This window comes from Sceloporus occidentalis, unplaced genomic scaffold, assembly GCF_023333645.1.
Source record: "Sceloporus occidentalis isolate IW3139 unplaced genomic scaffold, rSceOcc1.0.p SCAF_166, whole genome shotgun sequence".
Taxonomy (NCBI): Eukaryota; Metazoa; Chordata; class Lepidosauria; order Squamata; family Phrynosomatidae; genus Sceloporus; species Sceloporus occidentalis.
This window is the reverse complement of record NW_028317146.1, coordinates 154,318-172,949: the sequence shown is the minus strand read 5'-3', so window position 1 is coordinate 172,949 and position 18,632 is coordinate 154,318. Positions and strand designations below refer to the sequence as shown.

Sequence of the window (18,632 nt, the reverse complement as noted above, 5' to 3'; positions counted from 1 at the left end):
ATAATTGCACAGCAATCTTTTAGGCACACTTTTGTTCCTCTGATAAAAATGATTCATTATTTTAGTATTTGGAGTTGGGAGATAAATTTGAAGATGTGAATCTTCTTTTCCTTGTTAATCTGCTTGCAGGAACCTATGTTTTTTAAATAGCAAATCAGGTTGGTATTTGCCAGGAAGAATTTTTATAAATGCTTACAACATATTTGTAGTTACCAATGCATATTTAGGAAGTATACCATGCTAATGACCGCGTTTTTATAATAGGACAAAAAACTGCTGTGGCTTTTTAGATACAATGGATGCTTTTTCTAACTTCAATGACCACTCCAGTCCTGTTTTAATGTTAAATTCATATTGGGCTCCAGTGTTTTTACTGGATGCACTCATCCCCAGCTGCCGCTATTTGTGATTATTTATATATATATATTGCTAATTTCAGATTGTTAAAAATCATTACATAGGTTTAGTGTGTATAGATTTGGGAAATGAGACAGATCCACCTTTAGCACCAAGCCACAACAGACCATACCATGTTAATGATCAATCAAAAACAATGCCAAGTCATCTGATTTTGGGTCCCATTCCTTCACTGATGTATATGGTATAGTGCAGGCTAATAAGCAATTGTACATTTCTAGCTTGTTGCAGGGAATAAAAGACATTTTTCAACCGCATAGGAAATAACAAACACTAGTAGAGTCTTTTAATGTGAAATATACAGTTTTTCCTCTACCAGGGCTGCCTTTTTTTCATCATGGCAGGTTTAATTTAACTCCCTGCTGTGATGTGCTGTACAGCAGAATTCATTATGTAAGGTGTTTAGTTTTCTCTTCTGTATAGCCATGCAAAATAGTGTTTTAATTATCACTTTTAATATCTCAATTTTTGTTTCTGCTTTTGGTTTCCCCACCCTCTCCGTTAACTGCAACTACTTATTACGGGCTGCTGTGATTACTCCCTGATCTCTACAGCAGGTGTCTAGCCTCTATTTATTTTCCTTCTCTTCATAAGTATCATTTATGTTACAATAAAGCTTGCTGTTCTTAATGTTATTTTTGTTTGTAATTTAATCACAGCTGCATAACGGTATGCATAGTTACAAAGTTTCTGAATTCTAAACTGCATCCAATCACTGTAACAATGATGAAAGTAACTGTAATAGATATAGATCAAGGCATGCATTTTTGTTTATTTCTTTTCTTAGTCTTCTAGCAGTAAGTACCAAGTGCTTTAGTAGTTTTTTTGTTGTAACTTAAGCAAGTGGATACCTAAAACATATAGAAGTTATGCTTTGCAAAATATGTGATGGTAGAATATATAAAAAATATATATGTGGACACTCCTTCTAATGAGTTTGGCTGTTTTAGCCCCACCCTTTGCTAACAGGTATATAAAATCAAGCACATATGCAGCCATCGCATTCAGGTCGTACTGAAGACCTCAGTGACATTAAACATTGTCATAGGATGCTACCTTTGTCTCAAGTCAGTTAGTACAATTTCTGCCTTGTTAGATCTTCCCTGATCCTCTGTAAGTGGATTGTGAAGTGAAAATTACTAGAAGTAGCTCAGCCACAAACTGTGGGTCAGGATCTTCATGAAATGGGTTTCAAGGGCCAGGCGAATGCACACAAGTAGAAGATCACTATGCAAAATGCCAAGTGTTGGCTGGACTGGTGTAAAGCAAACAGCCACTGGACTCTGGAGAAGTAGAAACCTATTTTCTGGAGTTGTGACTCATGCTTCACTATATAGAAGTCTGATGGACGAATCTGGGCTTGGTGGATGCCAGGTGAACATTAATAGGGGTTGTTATAGCTGCAAAAACCACATTAATACCCATGGTATTGGAATGAGATATCCAACAAGCTCATGTAGGTGTGATGGCCAGGTGTCCACATACTTTTGGTCATGTATTTTACATCAAAATGTATAGTAAATTGATCAAACATTGTAGTAAAATACTTACAAAGTTATAGTTCAAAACTACTTATATATATATGTGTGTGTTTGTGTTGTTGAATACTTACTTCCCGAGCCAAGTAAAAGAATATATGTAATTATGTTTCTGCCATTTAATAAAATGCCTCAAGTGAAGATATTAATTAGATATTATTAATGAAATATCAACACCAGAAAAGGTTAATATTACTGTCCATGGTTTTTGAATGGCATGTCCAACTCAGTTCATATAGGTGTGATGGTCAGGTGTCCACATCCTTCAGTCATATAGTGGACATGCAAATATATACAACACAGATATGCAGTTACATAAAAGGTGCAACCAAACACATTCATACTGAACCATTGTGCATAAATACATACATGCATGATCCCATACAAACTGATTCCTTCTGTGACTGTAGGCTGTTGGCTGGGGACCCTGACAACGTTACACTGAACCTTGTTTTTTTCAAGATTACCCCTACATTACCCAGTTAATGTTCATTTTATATGATGTGTGCATACACATAGCTATATGTTGTTCTTTCATTATAATTCTCCATTGATATTAATTATCATTTATAATTCTCCATTGTGAAATCATCATTTAGAAACTTGGCTAGATTTTAGAGCTGTGAGGTAGTGGCATATTGTGAGAGACATCAGTGCCGGATGACACTAGGTTAACCTGCTACATTATTATTATTATTATGATTATTATCCTGTACTTAATGGCAGATATAGGTTAATAATAAGAAAATAGGAAAATATTTAGTAAACCTGTTTCTAATTGTATAACGGGTCAAAATAATTGAAAACATTTTTTTTAAAAGCATATCCATTTTTACAATTGATCATAAGAATTAGCCCATATACTGTATGTACACACATTAGAAAAGAATACTCTCATAAAATGTTAAACATATCTTTTGATGCTTTCTACGAAAATAATATGGTTCCATGTATTCTGTTCTGTCATGCATTTTAGATTTATAAAAACTTTGTGTATTTTCTCACTACCTATAACTGTATACCCAGAAGCACATAAGGATTTTGTCCATGGTGTTCATTTCACGTACAAAATCTTCTGTTCTTTTTTTTCCCCCCGTTATGTGATTCTGATTTTCTCACCTTCCATCTACCATAGATCAATATTGCTTAGTATGAAACCAGTGTTTATTAAAAATTTACAAAGCCGCGTGTTGTATGTTAATGCCTGCTGCTATTCATGGGGGGAAAAAGTAGCTAGCCCTTTTTATACATACAGCCAGCGTGCACTGTGTATTTCTGTATTGATGTGTTATTGTGCTGGGCACATCCATTGAGCTAACTGCTTGGTCACTTATCTAAAAATAGTACAGCTCATTTATATTGATTACAGGGCTGCAGGGGGAAACTACCTAGTATTCAGTGAGGTCCCTTGGTTTTACAATGCCTCAAATGAAAATTGGCATGGTAATAGAAAATAATATTCTGACAAATTAAGCAGAATATACACTATTGGAAAAATACTCCTAATAAAAAAAACCAAGTCTAGAATTCTGATTTTCAGCGATGGTGTATGCATTTTGACATCGTTTCAGGGTAGAGGACAGCTACAGAGATATCACAGGGGAAATTAAAGTGATTAACTAGATTAAAACCATAGATTAAAAACCTCAGAAGTTGTTTTGATTGATTGTATTCCATATTTATATATGAATATTATGAGGTAACTATTAATTACCAAATAATTAAGGGTAGCATATAGATTGGGGAAAAAAAATCATAAAGCTTTGTTTTCAGGGCAGAGGTAATAACCGTATAGAACAAATATCCCCAAGGGACGGGGAATTAAAAGAGCCAGACTGGCCAATAGCCGCCTGATGATGTAGATGTGGCTGACGATTAGAGTTGTATGGCCACACTCTACATTTTTAGAATGCAGCTGGGTATATGTATGGTGCCACTGGCCAGAAGCCCATTGTAGCATAATAGCTCTTATTATATAATGTTGCTGCAACCCAAAAATAGTGTACCCTTCAAATACACAACTAAAAGTAAAACTATAACGAAAAAACACCAGTGAGGGTGCGCAAAAACAAATTCATCTGTAAAAACAAACTATATATATATATATATTGCCAGGATTGATCACTCTCTAAAGATGCATATGCAACAAAAAATAAAAAGCAGCATAGTATAGACACATTGGTAAAATTCATGATGTATCACTATTGTATCCCTCTTGGAGTAACACTCACATTTTAATTAGCCCTATGATTCAGGCTCAAAGATATCAGCACTCAAGTATATGTTTTTCCAGAAAAATCTTAAGGTCTGGTGGATGTCAGACAGATTCTCAGATGTAGGCAGGATAGATGCGCAGAGAGCAGGGGGGAGCCAAATAATAATAATTTTAAAAAAAACCCTTTAATAAAAAAATTCAATTTAAAAACAGCAAGTATCACCTTACATTCTGGATACTTGTCTTAAGTCTCCTTAGATGTCTCAGGAGTAGATAGTGAAAAAAGTTCAGAGTTCCAAAGTCGCGATCTCCATGTGTTCCGCTCTATTCAGTGGAACTTCCGGGTTTTGTGTGACCCCACCCCTTTTGTGTGGCTACACTCCCTTGTATGTGGATCCGCCCCTCTGATGACATCAACGTGTTTCGCTGCGTGCAGCGTCCTCCAAGGACGTGTAAGCCTCACCTATTTTTCCATCAAATGGCTAATGACTTATTTAGCTATTATATAGTCATATAGTGCCATCATGTTCAGCTGTATCATAAAATAGGACATTAAAAAACAGCGCATTATATGATAATTTGGACTTGGAAATAAATGGCAAGGAGGGCATTGGTCAAATAAGCTTGCAATCAATGTTATTAAAACAACAAACAACTTGATTTTTACTATGGACCTATCTGTAAAAAAAAAACATTTATACCAAGTTATGTGCTTGTAATGGCGTGAACTTGTTTTCCGATGCCTTTACAAAAACTTCAGAGGAAATCTAAAAATCAGAGGAGTATTGGTATGAATTGATTATATGTCTAAATAGCACAGAATCATCTGTCTCGTTTATTTCATATAGCTGAACTCTAGATTGTGAGCTCGTTTGAGCATTGCCCTCCTCACCTGTTGTTCTGTAAGTCAAATTGTTATGTTATATAGTACTTGTTGCAAATCAAACCGATCAATTCCCATTGATACAAGTAAAAAGTCCAAATGTTACTGATTTTAAAAACCTACAAACTATATCAAGTTCTCAACTTGTTTAATTGTATCCAGGTCTTCTAGAAACTTTATGAAGCACTTACAAAATCTAACATTTATTATTAAATCTTAATTAGGGTTATAATCATAGTCATGTAATACAGTATAATTAAATCACTAGGTAGAAAATGTCTCTATAGATAGATAGACATAGATAGATATTCACATCAAATGGTCTGGTCAAGAGCACAATTTACCACTCATAGGATGCTGTTGAAATACCTTGGGGTGATATTAGTTAAGTGTTAACAGCAGAAAGCCAAACAAAGAATGAGTATAATACCTCCCAAAAACTCCCAATTATCACTGGAGAGTGCTGAACTGCAGGCACTGTCCCAGATAGCTGTCTCACTGTCCCAGTTTTGTGGGCAGTATGGAACATTGGCCAGCTCTGATCTCCCCTTACTAGTCCAAGGAGGTGAGAATCCAATGGAGGTTATCGCTGTTGCATAGCTACCACTTTCAGGCCAAACCCTACCCCTTCCCACCTCTTACCCCCCTTGTGGAATGCAGCTAGGTCTACCTGCTGGCATCAGCAGGTGGTCCAGCTGACATTGGTGGGCATTTTTACTGACATCCGTGAGCATTCCTGCTGATGTCTCTATTTAAAGGGGAAATGGGGGAGTGAGGCATTTAAGAACCACGCTGCCGTGACATTTAGGATTCGGGATTCACCCAGAGAAGCGGCAGTTCTCCCTATCGGGGGCGAAACCTGTAAAGTTCCTAAGTATGCTTACCACACCCACTACACAAGAGTCTGAAATTTAACACAGGTATGTAGTTTAAGTGTCTCCTGACACCATGATAGTTTTTGTAGGGCGTCCTTTCAAACTACAAGAATATATGCAAGAGTTTTTGTTTCTACGTTGTAATAGTCCTAAAATTCTAGAGTAACCCACATGGCTCAAGGTCTCAAAAGTGTAGACCTAAATTCACAAACCAGTCTGGTTATAAACAATACCATTGCTTCAATAATAACATTAACAGACATCTGCATCACATAAACATTTTGCTTAAATAACCATACTGTTGCCTAAGTTGCAGCATCCAAAATACAGATATGACCTGTGTGTTTCAGGACCTATAATACTTGTGAGTCAGGTGTCTGTTAAATAATGCACAAATCAATCCTCTCTAAAACGTAATTATTTTCTTGATGAGTAAATGTCATCTCAAAGTAGGCATGGCCTTGCTAACCCTTTTACACAAATTGATGAATACAGATGATGCCACATTTCATACTGTCTGCCGATGAGGCTACGTTTTATATTGTCACAATAAAGATGGTTTACTGTGTGACTATATGAGTCCTTAGTTGAAGGTCATACATGTTATTGAAATCACATAATGGGAACCTTCAGATGGAAACACACACTGTACTTATATTAATACATTTTGTTTTCTAATAGGTCTTCCGGAGCCCAAGATTGAAGCCGTTTTTGATGGTCTTACAACAGAACAGGGATTTTACACATCAAAAGACTTCTTACCACTTGTGGCTAAAGCTAGCAAACAAGGTCAGTAGTTCTAACATGGAACACATGGATGGATTTATTGGTGTGGAGGATATACAGCTATACCTATGAAAGCTACCTATGGGCATACTTACGTTCCTCCATAAATACTCAAACCTTAAATTAGTTAAATCCAGTTTAAAAACAAATATATAGAATAATCAAATTCAAAGATTAAAATAAATCCACCTAGAGTACTGTATACTTGCATACATCCTTAAACTCCGATCCAGTATCGTTACCATTCCTCTATCCATTATTTTAACTCCATTTCTCATTATGTTCCATTCTGCTTCTTTTAACTCGCTTTTCTTTTTCATTTAAAATCATTTTCCATTTACATTTGAAATCTTAAAATCGTGCTCTGTTGAATATATTAGGTCATACCTAAAACAGAGCAAATCTGTGCAAAGTTTTTAGTATGGCAGAATCCGTAGTGATTTCTTCACATTTAATACTTGGCCTCGGAATGGCATTTGATAAATATGGTGCATTGCTTGCAAAGTGTGAATAAAAGGAGTTTGTTACACGTAACTGCGATAGTACTTGCCAGATATAGGAACAGAAAAACCAAAGTCCATTTGAGCGTGAGCTGCTCGGAAAATAAACAAGCACTTATCTCCTGCCGCTAGTCACTGTTTTGCTGACAATTATCTCCTGATGTATAACCGTTACTACGGCTTTTCATTTATGACTCCCAATTACTGGCCAAGCAGAAAAACAACATTTATTTCATGCTTATTTGGCACACACAAACATGTAGTAAGATACAGAAAATAAGAGCTCCTTGACCCATTTAATTTCACCATTTAACTGACATAAAGACTGAGACTTCATCCGCTACAGCCTGGGTTTTTAAAATAGCCTTATTTGTTCTTGAATACACAAGTATTTAAATCAAGGACATCATGCGTCTATTAATTCCTCTATGTATCTTTTCAAATGGTTTGTAGCAGATGACCCGACATAAAAGACTCCCATCATTCCTAGACAACCGATGAAAGAAAAGTCATTTTTTTTTAATAATTAAAATAATTTAATAATTTTTAATAATTAAAAATGTATTGCAACTTATCAAATTGTGTACAAGTTTAAAAAGTAGCATCTCTTCAAATATTGTGTGAGCGTAAAATAGCACCGTGCGCCCTGTCATATAACAATGATTTAATTAGAAATGGGTCAGACTGGGAGAAATAACCACTTTAGAAGGATTTCGGGGTACTGGTTTACTCCAAACTCAGTAACCATATCCAATGTCAAGTAGCAGCTGCCAATGTAAATAAATTACTAGCATTCATTAAAAAGGGAATCAATGCAAAATCAGAGAATGTGATTATGTCTCTATTCAAATCATTAGTTAAGCCTCATTTGGAATATGTAGTTAAATGAATAAAGATGCGGTTGAACTGGAAAGATGGCAATGAAGAGCTAAAAGGTGAATTGGAGATTTTAGTTTTGAGTGCTTAGCTGAATTGGATTTATTTAGTAAAGAAAAAAAACACTTTTAAGGTGCTTATCATGAAGTTGTAGGGGACATGTTACCATACTCATACACAAAACACATACTTTGTATCCAAAATTATAATAATAAAACGCAACAACAAAAAATTTGGATGAATCAGGCCGTGGACTTTTATTTAGTTTAACAATACATACAAAGACTTCACTCATAACTTGAACTTTATAAACTGATACTATACATTAACCAAAACTTAACTCTTGGCATAAGCCCCAGAGCACATCTTAGACATATCACCTTGCCAACCGCCCTATAAGCCAGCTGGCCCAACTCAAATTAGCAGTTCACCCCATGGTCATAGGGTAACCATACCCCAATAAAAGCCACGACAATTTATTATACATTATTCCTCTTTTTTTTTTTTTTTTTAAACAAAAAACAAACTTCAACAATATCAAGGGAGGGTGGGCGGGCGCATCTCCATCAGCTCGTCCATCTTCAGCGCACCGCTTCGCCACTGCTCACCAGTCTCAAGGACAGTGCAGTATCGGCTAGGTGGCACGCCAGGTAAGTAAAAAAGACACCTCAGGGACGCTCCTTATATAGATAGCTTTCCCGCCCTTAGCACAGCGCGAGGCAGGCGCAGCCTATCTAAGCGCAGCGCGAGACACTCGCGAGCCGGCACGCGACACCCGAAAAAGGCGGCAAGCGCTAGCGCAGGCGCAAAAGCACTTTTAGTTATATAACCATTTTTTTTTATTTTTATATGCTGACCTTTTATTGACCCCCACTCCTATTAAGTCCTATGCAAACACCTTACTTAGTCCCCACACCTTCATGTCACCCTGCCCTATATGGTGCAGGCTTTATCAAAAGGTCTCTATGGGTTCCTTGCAGAGGGAATCATCTGACAATACATCACAAAAGACCACTTATTACAAATAAAGGAAGCACAGCTTCATCTAAAACAGAAAAAGAAAGTAAAGCTCTGGAATGCGGATTGTGGATGGCAACACCGTTCTTCTTGTGTTTGCGCAGTTGAGTTTGCAAGGTCTTTTAGAGAAAACTTCACAATGCAAAACCAACCGTTTTCTCATGCCATGGGAGTAATCAGGGGTATGTGAGAAACCAGGTTTAAAATAGACTTTTCCCCACAGTTGCTAACTATGTAACACTTGCAACTTGGTAACCTTTTTTCACCCCCTTTGTGCTCTCGGGGTAACAACACATACTGTGAAAAAAATGTATTCATTGGTAGGCATCGCAAATTAAAAGCTATTAATCAACGGATGCCCAGGAAGTCATGAAGGAATACTTTCTCCATTTTGGTATAATTGGCATATGCTTAAAAGCCCCCCCCCCCTGCATCTGGATGAATGCAATTAGGGATAGCTAGGGTGAACCTCTTATGTCTTTGATTTCTTTCATTGTCTCATCTCTGGATTTCCAGGATGATTTATCCCTAATAAGTTATTTCTCTCCTTTGGTTGAGTTAGTATATGTCTTTGGTTGCAAAATAGACAGGTAGCTTTTGTAAGGGTGAGGAGGAAACATTACAGTACATTTATTTATGTAGCTCTGGCAGATTCTGAAGTGCTGTTACAGTAGGAGACATTGACAATGTTTAACACTGGAAAAGAGTATAAGACTAAAGGACATACACTTAATTGATATGCTAGTAGTGTTATCTTTAGCCATTGATCTCTTCTTCTGTTAGGTAAAAAGCTTCTTGTGTTAACATAAAAAAAATCCACCAAAAGCCCAAGCTATAGGTAGATTATATATATTTATTTAGTAATGCTACAAACTGTTACATTTTAAGACAGAATGTACACACTGTTGTCAGTTGTTTGCAATAGATTATTCTATGGTCCCATTACAATTACAGATCAATGTGTTTGTTCTGCATTAGGCAAAATAAATGTCCTGGGGCTCTTCTTCCTCTTAAAGGTACATTTTAAAGAATGCAGATATTTTTGTGTGACTAGTTCTGAAAATAATAGCTCATCCAGAAATGTAACCCAGCTGAGACTTCATAGAAAACCAACCCTGAAAATTGTACTGAAGAAAATGCAAAAGAATTGCAAACAATAATCGTTTCAGTAGCTTGCATTCTGGTAGGGCACAGTAAATGTGGTAAATATAGTTGACGTTTGATGGATACTTTTAACATACAATAAACGGCAGAGCCAAGATACGATAGTTAGCATTCATATTAGAACAGCAGGTTTCACAGAATTGTTGGTAATAATGGAAGCCGAAAGTGTGCCCTCTGGGCGGACGAGAAAGCCCAGAAATCTCATAAAAATTCACAAGCAGCACTTAACTGTACACATCCCAGCCAAGGACTCCACAGAAAGCTCAGGCTTCTTGTAGGTTTTATGGCTCATTTTCACCTGATGAAAGCTCCAAAGTGACCTCTGAACATTTATAACACAGAAGAACTCGGATCTTTGTGTTCGGAAAAATAAATACCTAGCTTCGCATTGCCCCGTTTCATTACATAACATATGTGTTTCATTATGTAGCGAATATGATTTAACTATGCAAGCAAAAAAGATATATTATCCACCTTGCAGCTACTAATAAGCCTGTGGTAACAGTTATGCTGTATCTTTGAAAGATTAAATGCTGCATCTCGTATGATAGCTACATTGCCAGAAGGCTTAGTTATGTTTTTTTCATACTTTGAAGAAATATATAAAAGTTATGGTGAATGATGATATTTCTTGTTTCGATATAAACAGCAAAGCTTTTTTTTTGGTGTAGTATTATAGATAGTTGGTTTTTAACAAGGCAGGTCTTTTTTGGGGTATTATCAAGGGACCACATAGGTTTTCTCCTATGGACTGATGTACCCCAGATGATATTAACTATTCTAAATCAGAGAGAGATGTCACGAAAAAATGGTCCCGTGTTCTACCACTCATCAAAATGAGAAATGGTCTATTAAGCCAATCTTTTGGCAAGAAGTGGCCTTTATGGGGGCTAACAAGGACCAGACTCTTATGAAGGCCACTTGTGGCTGAAACATTGGCTTAATAAACCTTATTTTTATTTCGGACTATTCATGGTATAATTTATTCTCCATCAGCATTAGGTTTACTTCTCGGGATTTTCACATCACAAAATCACGTCATTTTCACTTAGCTTTATGCTTACAAGTGAGTAAGAACTAATACACCGTCTGCTACATATACTTAAATATGAATATTTTACATTAGTAATCGAGATATTCAGTTATACAAGTTTTGTTATAAAATAATTCCCTTTACAGTGAATGCGATGTATGGACACCAGTTCACCAAAGAACATTGTTCCAGATTTGTTATTTGAGCTGATAATTAAAGTCTTGCTAGCTTTTTTTTCAATGTATTCCATTTAGTAAGGAAGGAATATGTTATTAATGGCTAGTTATAGTGGCATCAAAATTTGGGGTATGCAGAATATAGTATATCAAAAAGTACATAATTTTATTTCACTGTAATAAGCTTATACCGTATTTGCTCAGATATAGACCCTAAAAGTTTGGTGCTTTTTTAAAGAAAAAGTTTTTTTCTTTAAAAAAGCACCAAAAAAACATGCTGCCACTCTGCCTCCCCCCCCCGAGATATGCTGCCACTGTCCTCCCCCCGAGATATGCTGCCACTCTGCCCCCCGAGATATGCTGCCACTGTCCTCCCCCCGAGATATGCTGCCACTCTGCCCCCCCGAGATATGCTGTCACTCTGCCCCCCCGAGATATGCTGCCACTCTCCCCCCCGAGATATGCTGCCACTGTCCTCCCCCCCGAGATATGCTGCCACTGTCCTCCCCCCGAGATATGCTGCCACTGTCCCCCCCCGAGATATGCTACCACTGTCCTCCTCCCCCCCGAGATATGCTGCCACTGTCCTCCTCCTCCTCCCCGAGATATGCTGCCACTGTCCTCCTCCTCCCCCCCGAGATATGCTGCCACTGTCCCCCCCCCGAGATATGCTGCCACTGTCCTCCCCCCCCCCCCCGAGATATGCTGCCACTCTGCCCCCCCGACTTACCAGAGCAGACTCCCGGATGTCTTGCGGGGCCGGCGGGGGACATCTACGCAATACGTGTATACAACTTCCGGTGCCGGCACTCAGCGGATGTGCCGGCACCGGAAGTTGTATACGCGTATTGCGTAGATGTCCCCCGCTGGCCCCGCAAGACATCCGGGAGTCTGCTCTGGTAAGTCTTGGGGGCAGAGGTAAAACGCATCGTGCGGACGGTCACCAGCTGCGGCGATGAGGGTAAACAACCTCCCGTGCCGGCACCCCCCCCTCGGAAAGTGCTGGCAGGGGAGGCTGTCTGAGCGTATCGGAGAGTAGGATGCAGGTCCCCTGCACCGCTGCGGGGGATCTGTATCCTAACCCCGCTGCCTGCCCGCTAGACCCCGAATATAGGCCGCACCCCCACTTTAAAGACTTAAAGTGGGGGGAAAAGTGCGGCCTATATTCGAGCCAATACGGTATATCAATCAATTATACTATATGTTCTCTAAAATTCCTTCACCTCTATAGTAGTTTAATCCTTCCGCATATCCTCATAAATGGATGCTATTGCTTCTAGGCATGAGTCTGGTTTGTTCTAGCCTTCCACAATGAGACAAGCCTTGGGCCTTGGTTGAACTGTCTAGGGTTTTTGTCAATCCAGGGCAAGCTCACCCACTTCTCATCAAATAATAATATAACAAAAATATGGCATTATCGAAAAAAGATGTGTTGCATAAATTAGGGACTATTGAAATCCGAGTAACACTGGCAAATCACTATATAGTTTTTTATAATATTACTCGAGTGCCCTCCATGTTCTACAAAAGCAATATGGCCCCCAACAACTGCACATATGACACAAAAAAGTGCATGATAATGCAGGGAAAGTTAGAGTGACTTAATTATAAAGGTTCACAAAAATTGTTTTAACCTTTTTACTGCCAGAGAGACATGCTTTCTGCATAGTGTTCTAGCAATTACTGAAGATTTTAATTTCAAACCTGGTTAAACAAGTCTAATTTTAGTGTTTTAAATAATGTAAGTTTAACAATGGAGGATTGGGCAATTTTCAAAGGCTCACTTTTTGAATTTAATTGTAGCTTAGCTTAATTAAAAAGTTAATTACTTTATCTAGCACAGGAGATACTTAATTAGGCTGAATATATTTATATAGGATGGTATATTATTTTCATTTAGTGATTATATTAAGAATTCATCCACATCTCTACTATGGCTGTAATAGGATACCCATGTGTTTTATGAATCTTTTTTCTTAGTAGTTTTGTAAATTGCATTTGTTAATAAACATGTCAATAATTATTAGGAATTTATTATTATTATTAGGAATTATTAGGAATTTTTAAGTGGACAATGACTTAGCATATCCTATGGTAATCCTCATGCATTTAAAATCCTGGCGGCAAAGCTGCTGCGTAGTGTGTACCGCATAAACCCTGTATTAACCCATTATACAAAAAATTGTAAAAAACTAAGAAAAAAAACCAAACACGAATATTCGCCCAAACCGAACACAGGAACGGGCGAATATTCGTGGAATACGAAGATTTTTCTCCCCACGAAGATGAACACGAAGACGAACATGAAGAGTTGGCCGGCGACCAAGTCTATCCTAAAACTCAGACTGCATGTAAGAGTCGGAAAGAGTTCACCAAAGTGCAGCTTTCCTGATTTATTACTTGATCTATACCAAAGAAATAAATGCGAGATTGTATGCCACCTTAGTTTATTTTTTTATCAAACTTTAAATGGCATATGTTCTAAAATATATATGTACTGAGCGGATGAGTACAGTTCTCTTTAAAGCATGAGATACAGAATGAACCAGCTCAGATCATCACAGACTTGGATTATGATTACTTTGATTAGTTTACACGGAACTGAAGTGAGGCTTCACCAAATTTCCTCAGGTTGGCATAACCACTTATAGTACTATTGTCTGGGAGAACTCTTGAATACAAGATGAATCGTGATTGTGTCATCTCCTAGATTTGGTGAGGTGCCCTGAGTTCCTATAAAAACATGTCAGTGGATTTAATGTACTCATTCTTCTAAATCTACAACATGAACACTTTTTTACATTTTAAGTCTTTTATTCTAAAACAAATTAAGACGTTTGATACATTGTAAATACAATATCAGTAACTATTACGTTGCCATAGTAATGTATCTGTTTATAAATGATAAACATGCAGTATTGTGCAGAAGTTTTAGGCAGGTGTGAAAATATGCTGTAATGTAAGAACCCTTGCTTTCTTTTTGTTTTATTATTTAGAAAAGTGAGTGAACAGAAGGAAAATGTAAATCAAATCAATATTTGCCTTCAAAACAGAAAAAAATCTTCTAGGTACACAAAGTCTTTTAACCCCTTCGTAGCAATGGCTGATTTTACATTTCTGCGCTGCTCGTGTTTAGCTGTAATTTTATTCTTTCCCACACAAGAAGGGCTTTCTATAGATGTCATGTTTTGATTGTATCATATTATTTACTGAGTTTAGAAATACCCAATGTTTTTATGGGGTTTTTTTGCTTTTTTTCTGCACGTTTTTGGGCAATAAGTAGCATTTTTCTATTTCAAAACCATTTTTTCCAAATCTAGTAATTATTCCCCCCATGTGTTATTTTGGGTATCTTTGAAGCCGGCCAATGCAATTTACCCCATCACACCATACATTTTTGAAAACTAGACACCCCAGGGTAATTCAAATGCTAGTATTTTAACTCTTTGCATGCACACATTTTACCACCAGTTTTTTCTAAGTTTGCAGTAGTATTTTTTGTGTGTATTTTTTCCTACACACATACTTTAGGTATGAATTTAAAGCTCCTGGTGTATGTCACTGTCACACAACACCCCAATATGTGTTTAGCAACATCTCCTGAAAACAGTGATGCATGGGTTTGTCAGGTTTTTGGGGACTAAAAAGCCACATTTGGGGCATGTTCCTTTTTCAAATTGGAAATTAGACGTGTGGTCATCCTTCACCCGGTGTTAATTGAGACATTGTTGAACCCGGCCAATTCAATTAACCCCGTCAAATCATAAATTTGACATGCCAGTATTTCAACTCTTTCCATGCGAGAATCTTTTTAAGCTAATGCGCTTATTTTAGGACTTGCTCATGAAAATATTTTTAGATATATTTTATTTTTTTTTGCCTTTTTTTATTTTTATTTATTTATTTATTTTTTGGAACTTGAAGTTTCCCCTGATGGTGACATCAGATGGAAATTATTTTTAAATTTTACTATTTTTTTTTTAACTATTTCTTTTATTTTTCTTATTCTTATTTTTTTTTAATTTATTTTACTAATCGCATTGTGATTAGAAAGCTGGGCTCCATTGCTTCCTGAGAACTCTTTTCAACAGTTTTTTTTATAAGACGCCGCCATCTTGCGGGTGGCAAAATCACTTGCAATGGCAGTTGTGACTGCTCTCCGGAGTGGTCACGGCACATCCTGGGGTGGGAGTTCGGTGTCCCTGAATGCCTCGTGATCTTTTAAAACTGGTGTCCGCCACAATACAGTGTATGGTGGATGTTGACGCCCCGGGGAGAGGCCAGACATGGCCCCTGATGCCAATCGTGGTGTTGCTGAATGCCTCAACGTCGAGGCATTACAACAACATCATTTGGGTGCAGAAAGCGAATGTAGATTTTATCTTATATAAGGACTCAGACCTTAGTCATTCTTGGGCCATGTCTTAGATTCAGGATAGCCATATCCCTATCCAATGTATGTTTCAATTTCCTCACTGTATTAGCATCAACCCCTTCTGCTGGAAGGCTGTTCCACTTAACTACAACCCTTAGGTTGCCACTATGCCTCTGACCGTCTAGTTATAACTAGTTCTAGCAATTATCCTCCTTTGAAATAAACTTTCTTCTGTACTTTGTTTAATCTGTTTAAGTATTTAAATATTTCTATCACATTCCCTCTTTCTCTTCTCTTCTCTAAGCTACATCATTATAATACAATACAATGGTAACTAAAAAACACACACGGAGCTAACATAGCTGAAAGTGTTTTGCAACTCAATACAAGAATGAATAGTTCTTTAAACCACTGTGCTAATATTTTGAATCCTTTGAGAATAAAACCAGACAAAATTCAGTTCCCTAAAGTGTAGTGACTATGAAATTACATATATGAGCACATCTTAAAGTACAGGAATGGAACTGTCTCTCAGCGAAGCAGAATAATTTGATAGTGACACTCTATGCTTGGGAACCCCGAGATGCAATTTTACACTGTTTTAAGTACATGTATCTTTCTGAGTTGACATGCAAAATGGTTTTTCAACTTGATTTTTTTTTCTTCCTTCAGGGATGTGTGCCTGTCGCTCTCAATTGCCATCCATAAAGGGATCTGTGATTGTCCTTGGAGCTGGAGACACTGCTTTTGACTGTGCAACCTCTGCGCTACGTTGTGGCGCACGCAGAGTGTTTGTGGTCTTTAGAAAGGGTTTCACTAATATCAGGGCTGTTCCAGAAGAGGTAAATCATTAAATGTACCAATTTATTTTAAATAACTACATTCCTGCAAAATACGTAAGTGGTGGATTTAACTTACTTTGTCCTAAATTAATGTAAGTGCTGCAAGTTAGTCCTGCATTTAGCTACTAGATTTTAGTAATGATCAAAGTATACAATGTAATACTGCCTTGTATATAAAGGCTTTAAAACATGCCTAGGTTTACATGCCTATTACAATAATGTTGTTCTTGGTAAGATACCCGCACATTCCGAAATATTCTGTTATATTTCTTAGTTGTTAATCCACGGGAAGCCATAAACAAGTAATTATAAAAGAGCAAGTTATTTTGCATTTGCGCGTCTTCTTTCTCCCTCTGGTATTTTGCAATTTAATTTTTTAAATGTTCTGAAAAAAGGCTTTGTAACTGCAAACAGGATGTTTGGCATTACTAGCAATAAGAGGAGGTCATATTATTTTATGGGCCTCTGATCAGATTTCATATCCAATGTACAATACTCCATGCTTGCCAACTGTCTGGATTTTCATGGGACAGTCCTGGGAGTTGAGAGCTTGCCCAGGGAATTGGTAATTGTGGGTGTAAGGCTGGTTGGTCTGTTCATTCAGACCTCAGCTTCAGCGCCGGGATATGACTTAATTTGCCCACAGTACAAAACTAGCAGTTGAAACAGCGTGCTCCATGGGGTTAGTGCTACTTTCTACCCTTTTTCAGTAAGTGTCAAACTTTTTACTTTTAAAAAGAAGCCTAGTGCCAAGTTTGGTTTGAGTTTTGTACTACACATAAAAGGGCAGGTAACTGTTCTTCTCTACATTCTAATCATACATTTGGTTCTCTGCTAGTAAGAATTGCATCAACATTGATAAGATTAAAATTGCTTTCAGTAGATTGACCTACTCAATATTTAAAAAACAATATTTCAATATGTTTTATTCCTTCTTAGTCACACAATACTAATTAGATAATAGAGACCAATGTGTTATGCATTTGTTCATTGGCAGTATAGAAGCTTGTAAATCAATTTGTTGTAAAAAAATTCAAATAATAATTTGTTGTGCCAAAATATAAATATGTACATCGAGAAAAAGGCAAAACATTTTTATTTTTTTTCTACAGGTTGAGTTGGCCAAGGAAGAGAAGTGTGAATTTCTTCCCTTCCTTTCTCCTCGCAAAGTTATTTTAAAAGGTGGTAAAATCAGCGCTATGGAATTTGTTCGGACAGAACAGGATGAGGAAGGAAACTGGATTGAAGATCAGGATCAAGTTGTTCATCTGAAAGCAGAAGTGGTTATCAGTGCATTTGGATCTGTATTGAGTGACCCAGATGGTAAGTTTTGACATACAGTGAAACAGTCATAGTCACCAAGGGAAAATGATGCAAAAGTTAAAATTGGAGCAATAAAAAGTAACTAATAGTAAGAAATTGATTTGACATCTTTATTTAACTATTTCTATGCACAATTTGATCCCTATATTCCCTGATGGATCCTGGCAGATCATGACGCAATATTTAGGTACCACCCACACCAGGGTTACAGCAGAAAGGTGCAGTTACCCCTACTCTGAAGGGGTAACTGCATAAATAATTCCTATTTCTGATAAATGCCCAAAGTATTTCCAAAAACAAGCCTTTACCTATTTTAAATTGGGCCCATTAATATTTTTTGCTGAAAAAACCTATGAAAAGTTTTAGTGTCCCTTTTATGATCAAGCCATCAAAGGAGAGAATAACAATACAAGTTTGGCTTATTTGCTCAGTCTAGTAGAGAGTGCTGCAGAAAAATGCAATGTTTCTTTCCACAGAGTGATTAGGAGCACTTTCAGCGCATGTGCACAAGTTCTCTTTAGACATCCTATCAGGCTGTTTGCCAAGCCACCACTGAAGCTGATGGCGGAAAGCATACCATGCGTCAGAAGGTGTGTTTGGGTGATCACATCT

At 37.3% G+C, this 18,632-nt stretch overlaps 1 protein-coding gene across 1 annotated transcript in view; it reads left to right on the top strand.

Annotated features, from left to right (window-relative positions):
* The window catches only part of LOC149279414 (dihydropyrimidine dehydrogenase [NADP(+)]-like), a gene marked incomplete at its 3' end in the record, with an annotated part of 261,334 nt that overhangs the window by 118,544 nt on the left and 124,158 nt on the right, over window positions 1-18,632 (top strand). The window contains exons 9-11 of the mRNA XM_089501186.1: window positions 6,610-6,717; window positions 16,528-16,697; window positions 17,810-18,020. Coding sequence (XP_089357312.1) covers window positions 6,610-6,717; window positions 16,528-16,697; window positions 17,810-18,020 — 489 coding nt within the window. The remainder of the gene's footprint in view (window positions 1-6,609; window positions 6,718-16,527; window positions 16,698-17,809; window positions 18,021-18,632) is intronic.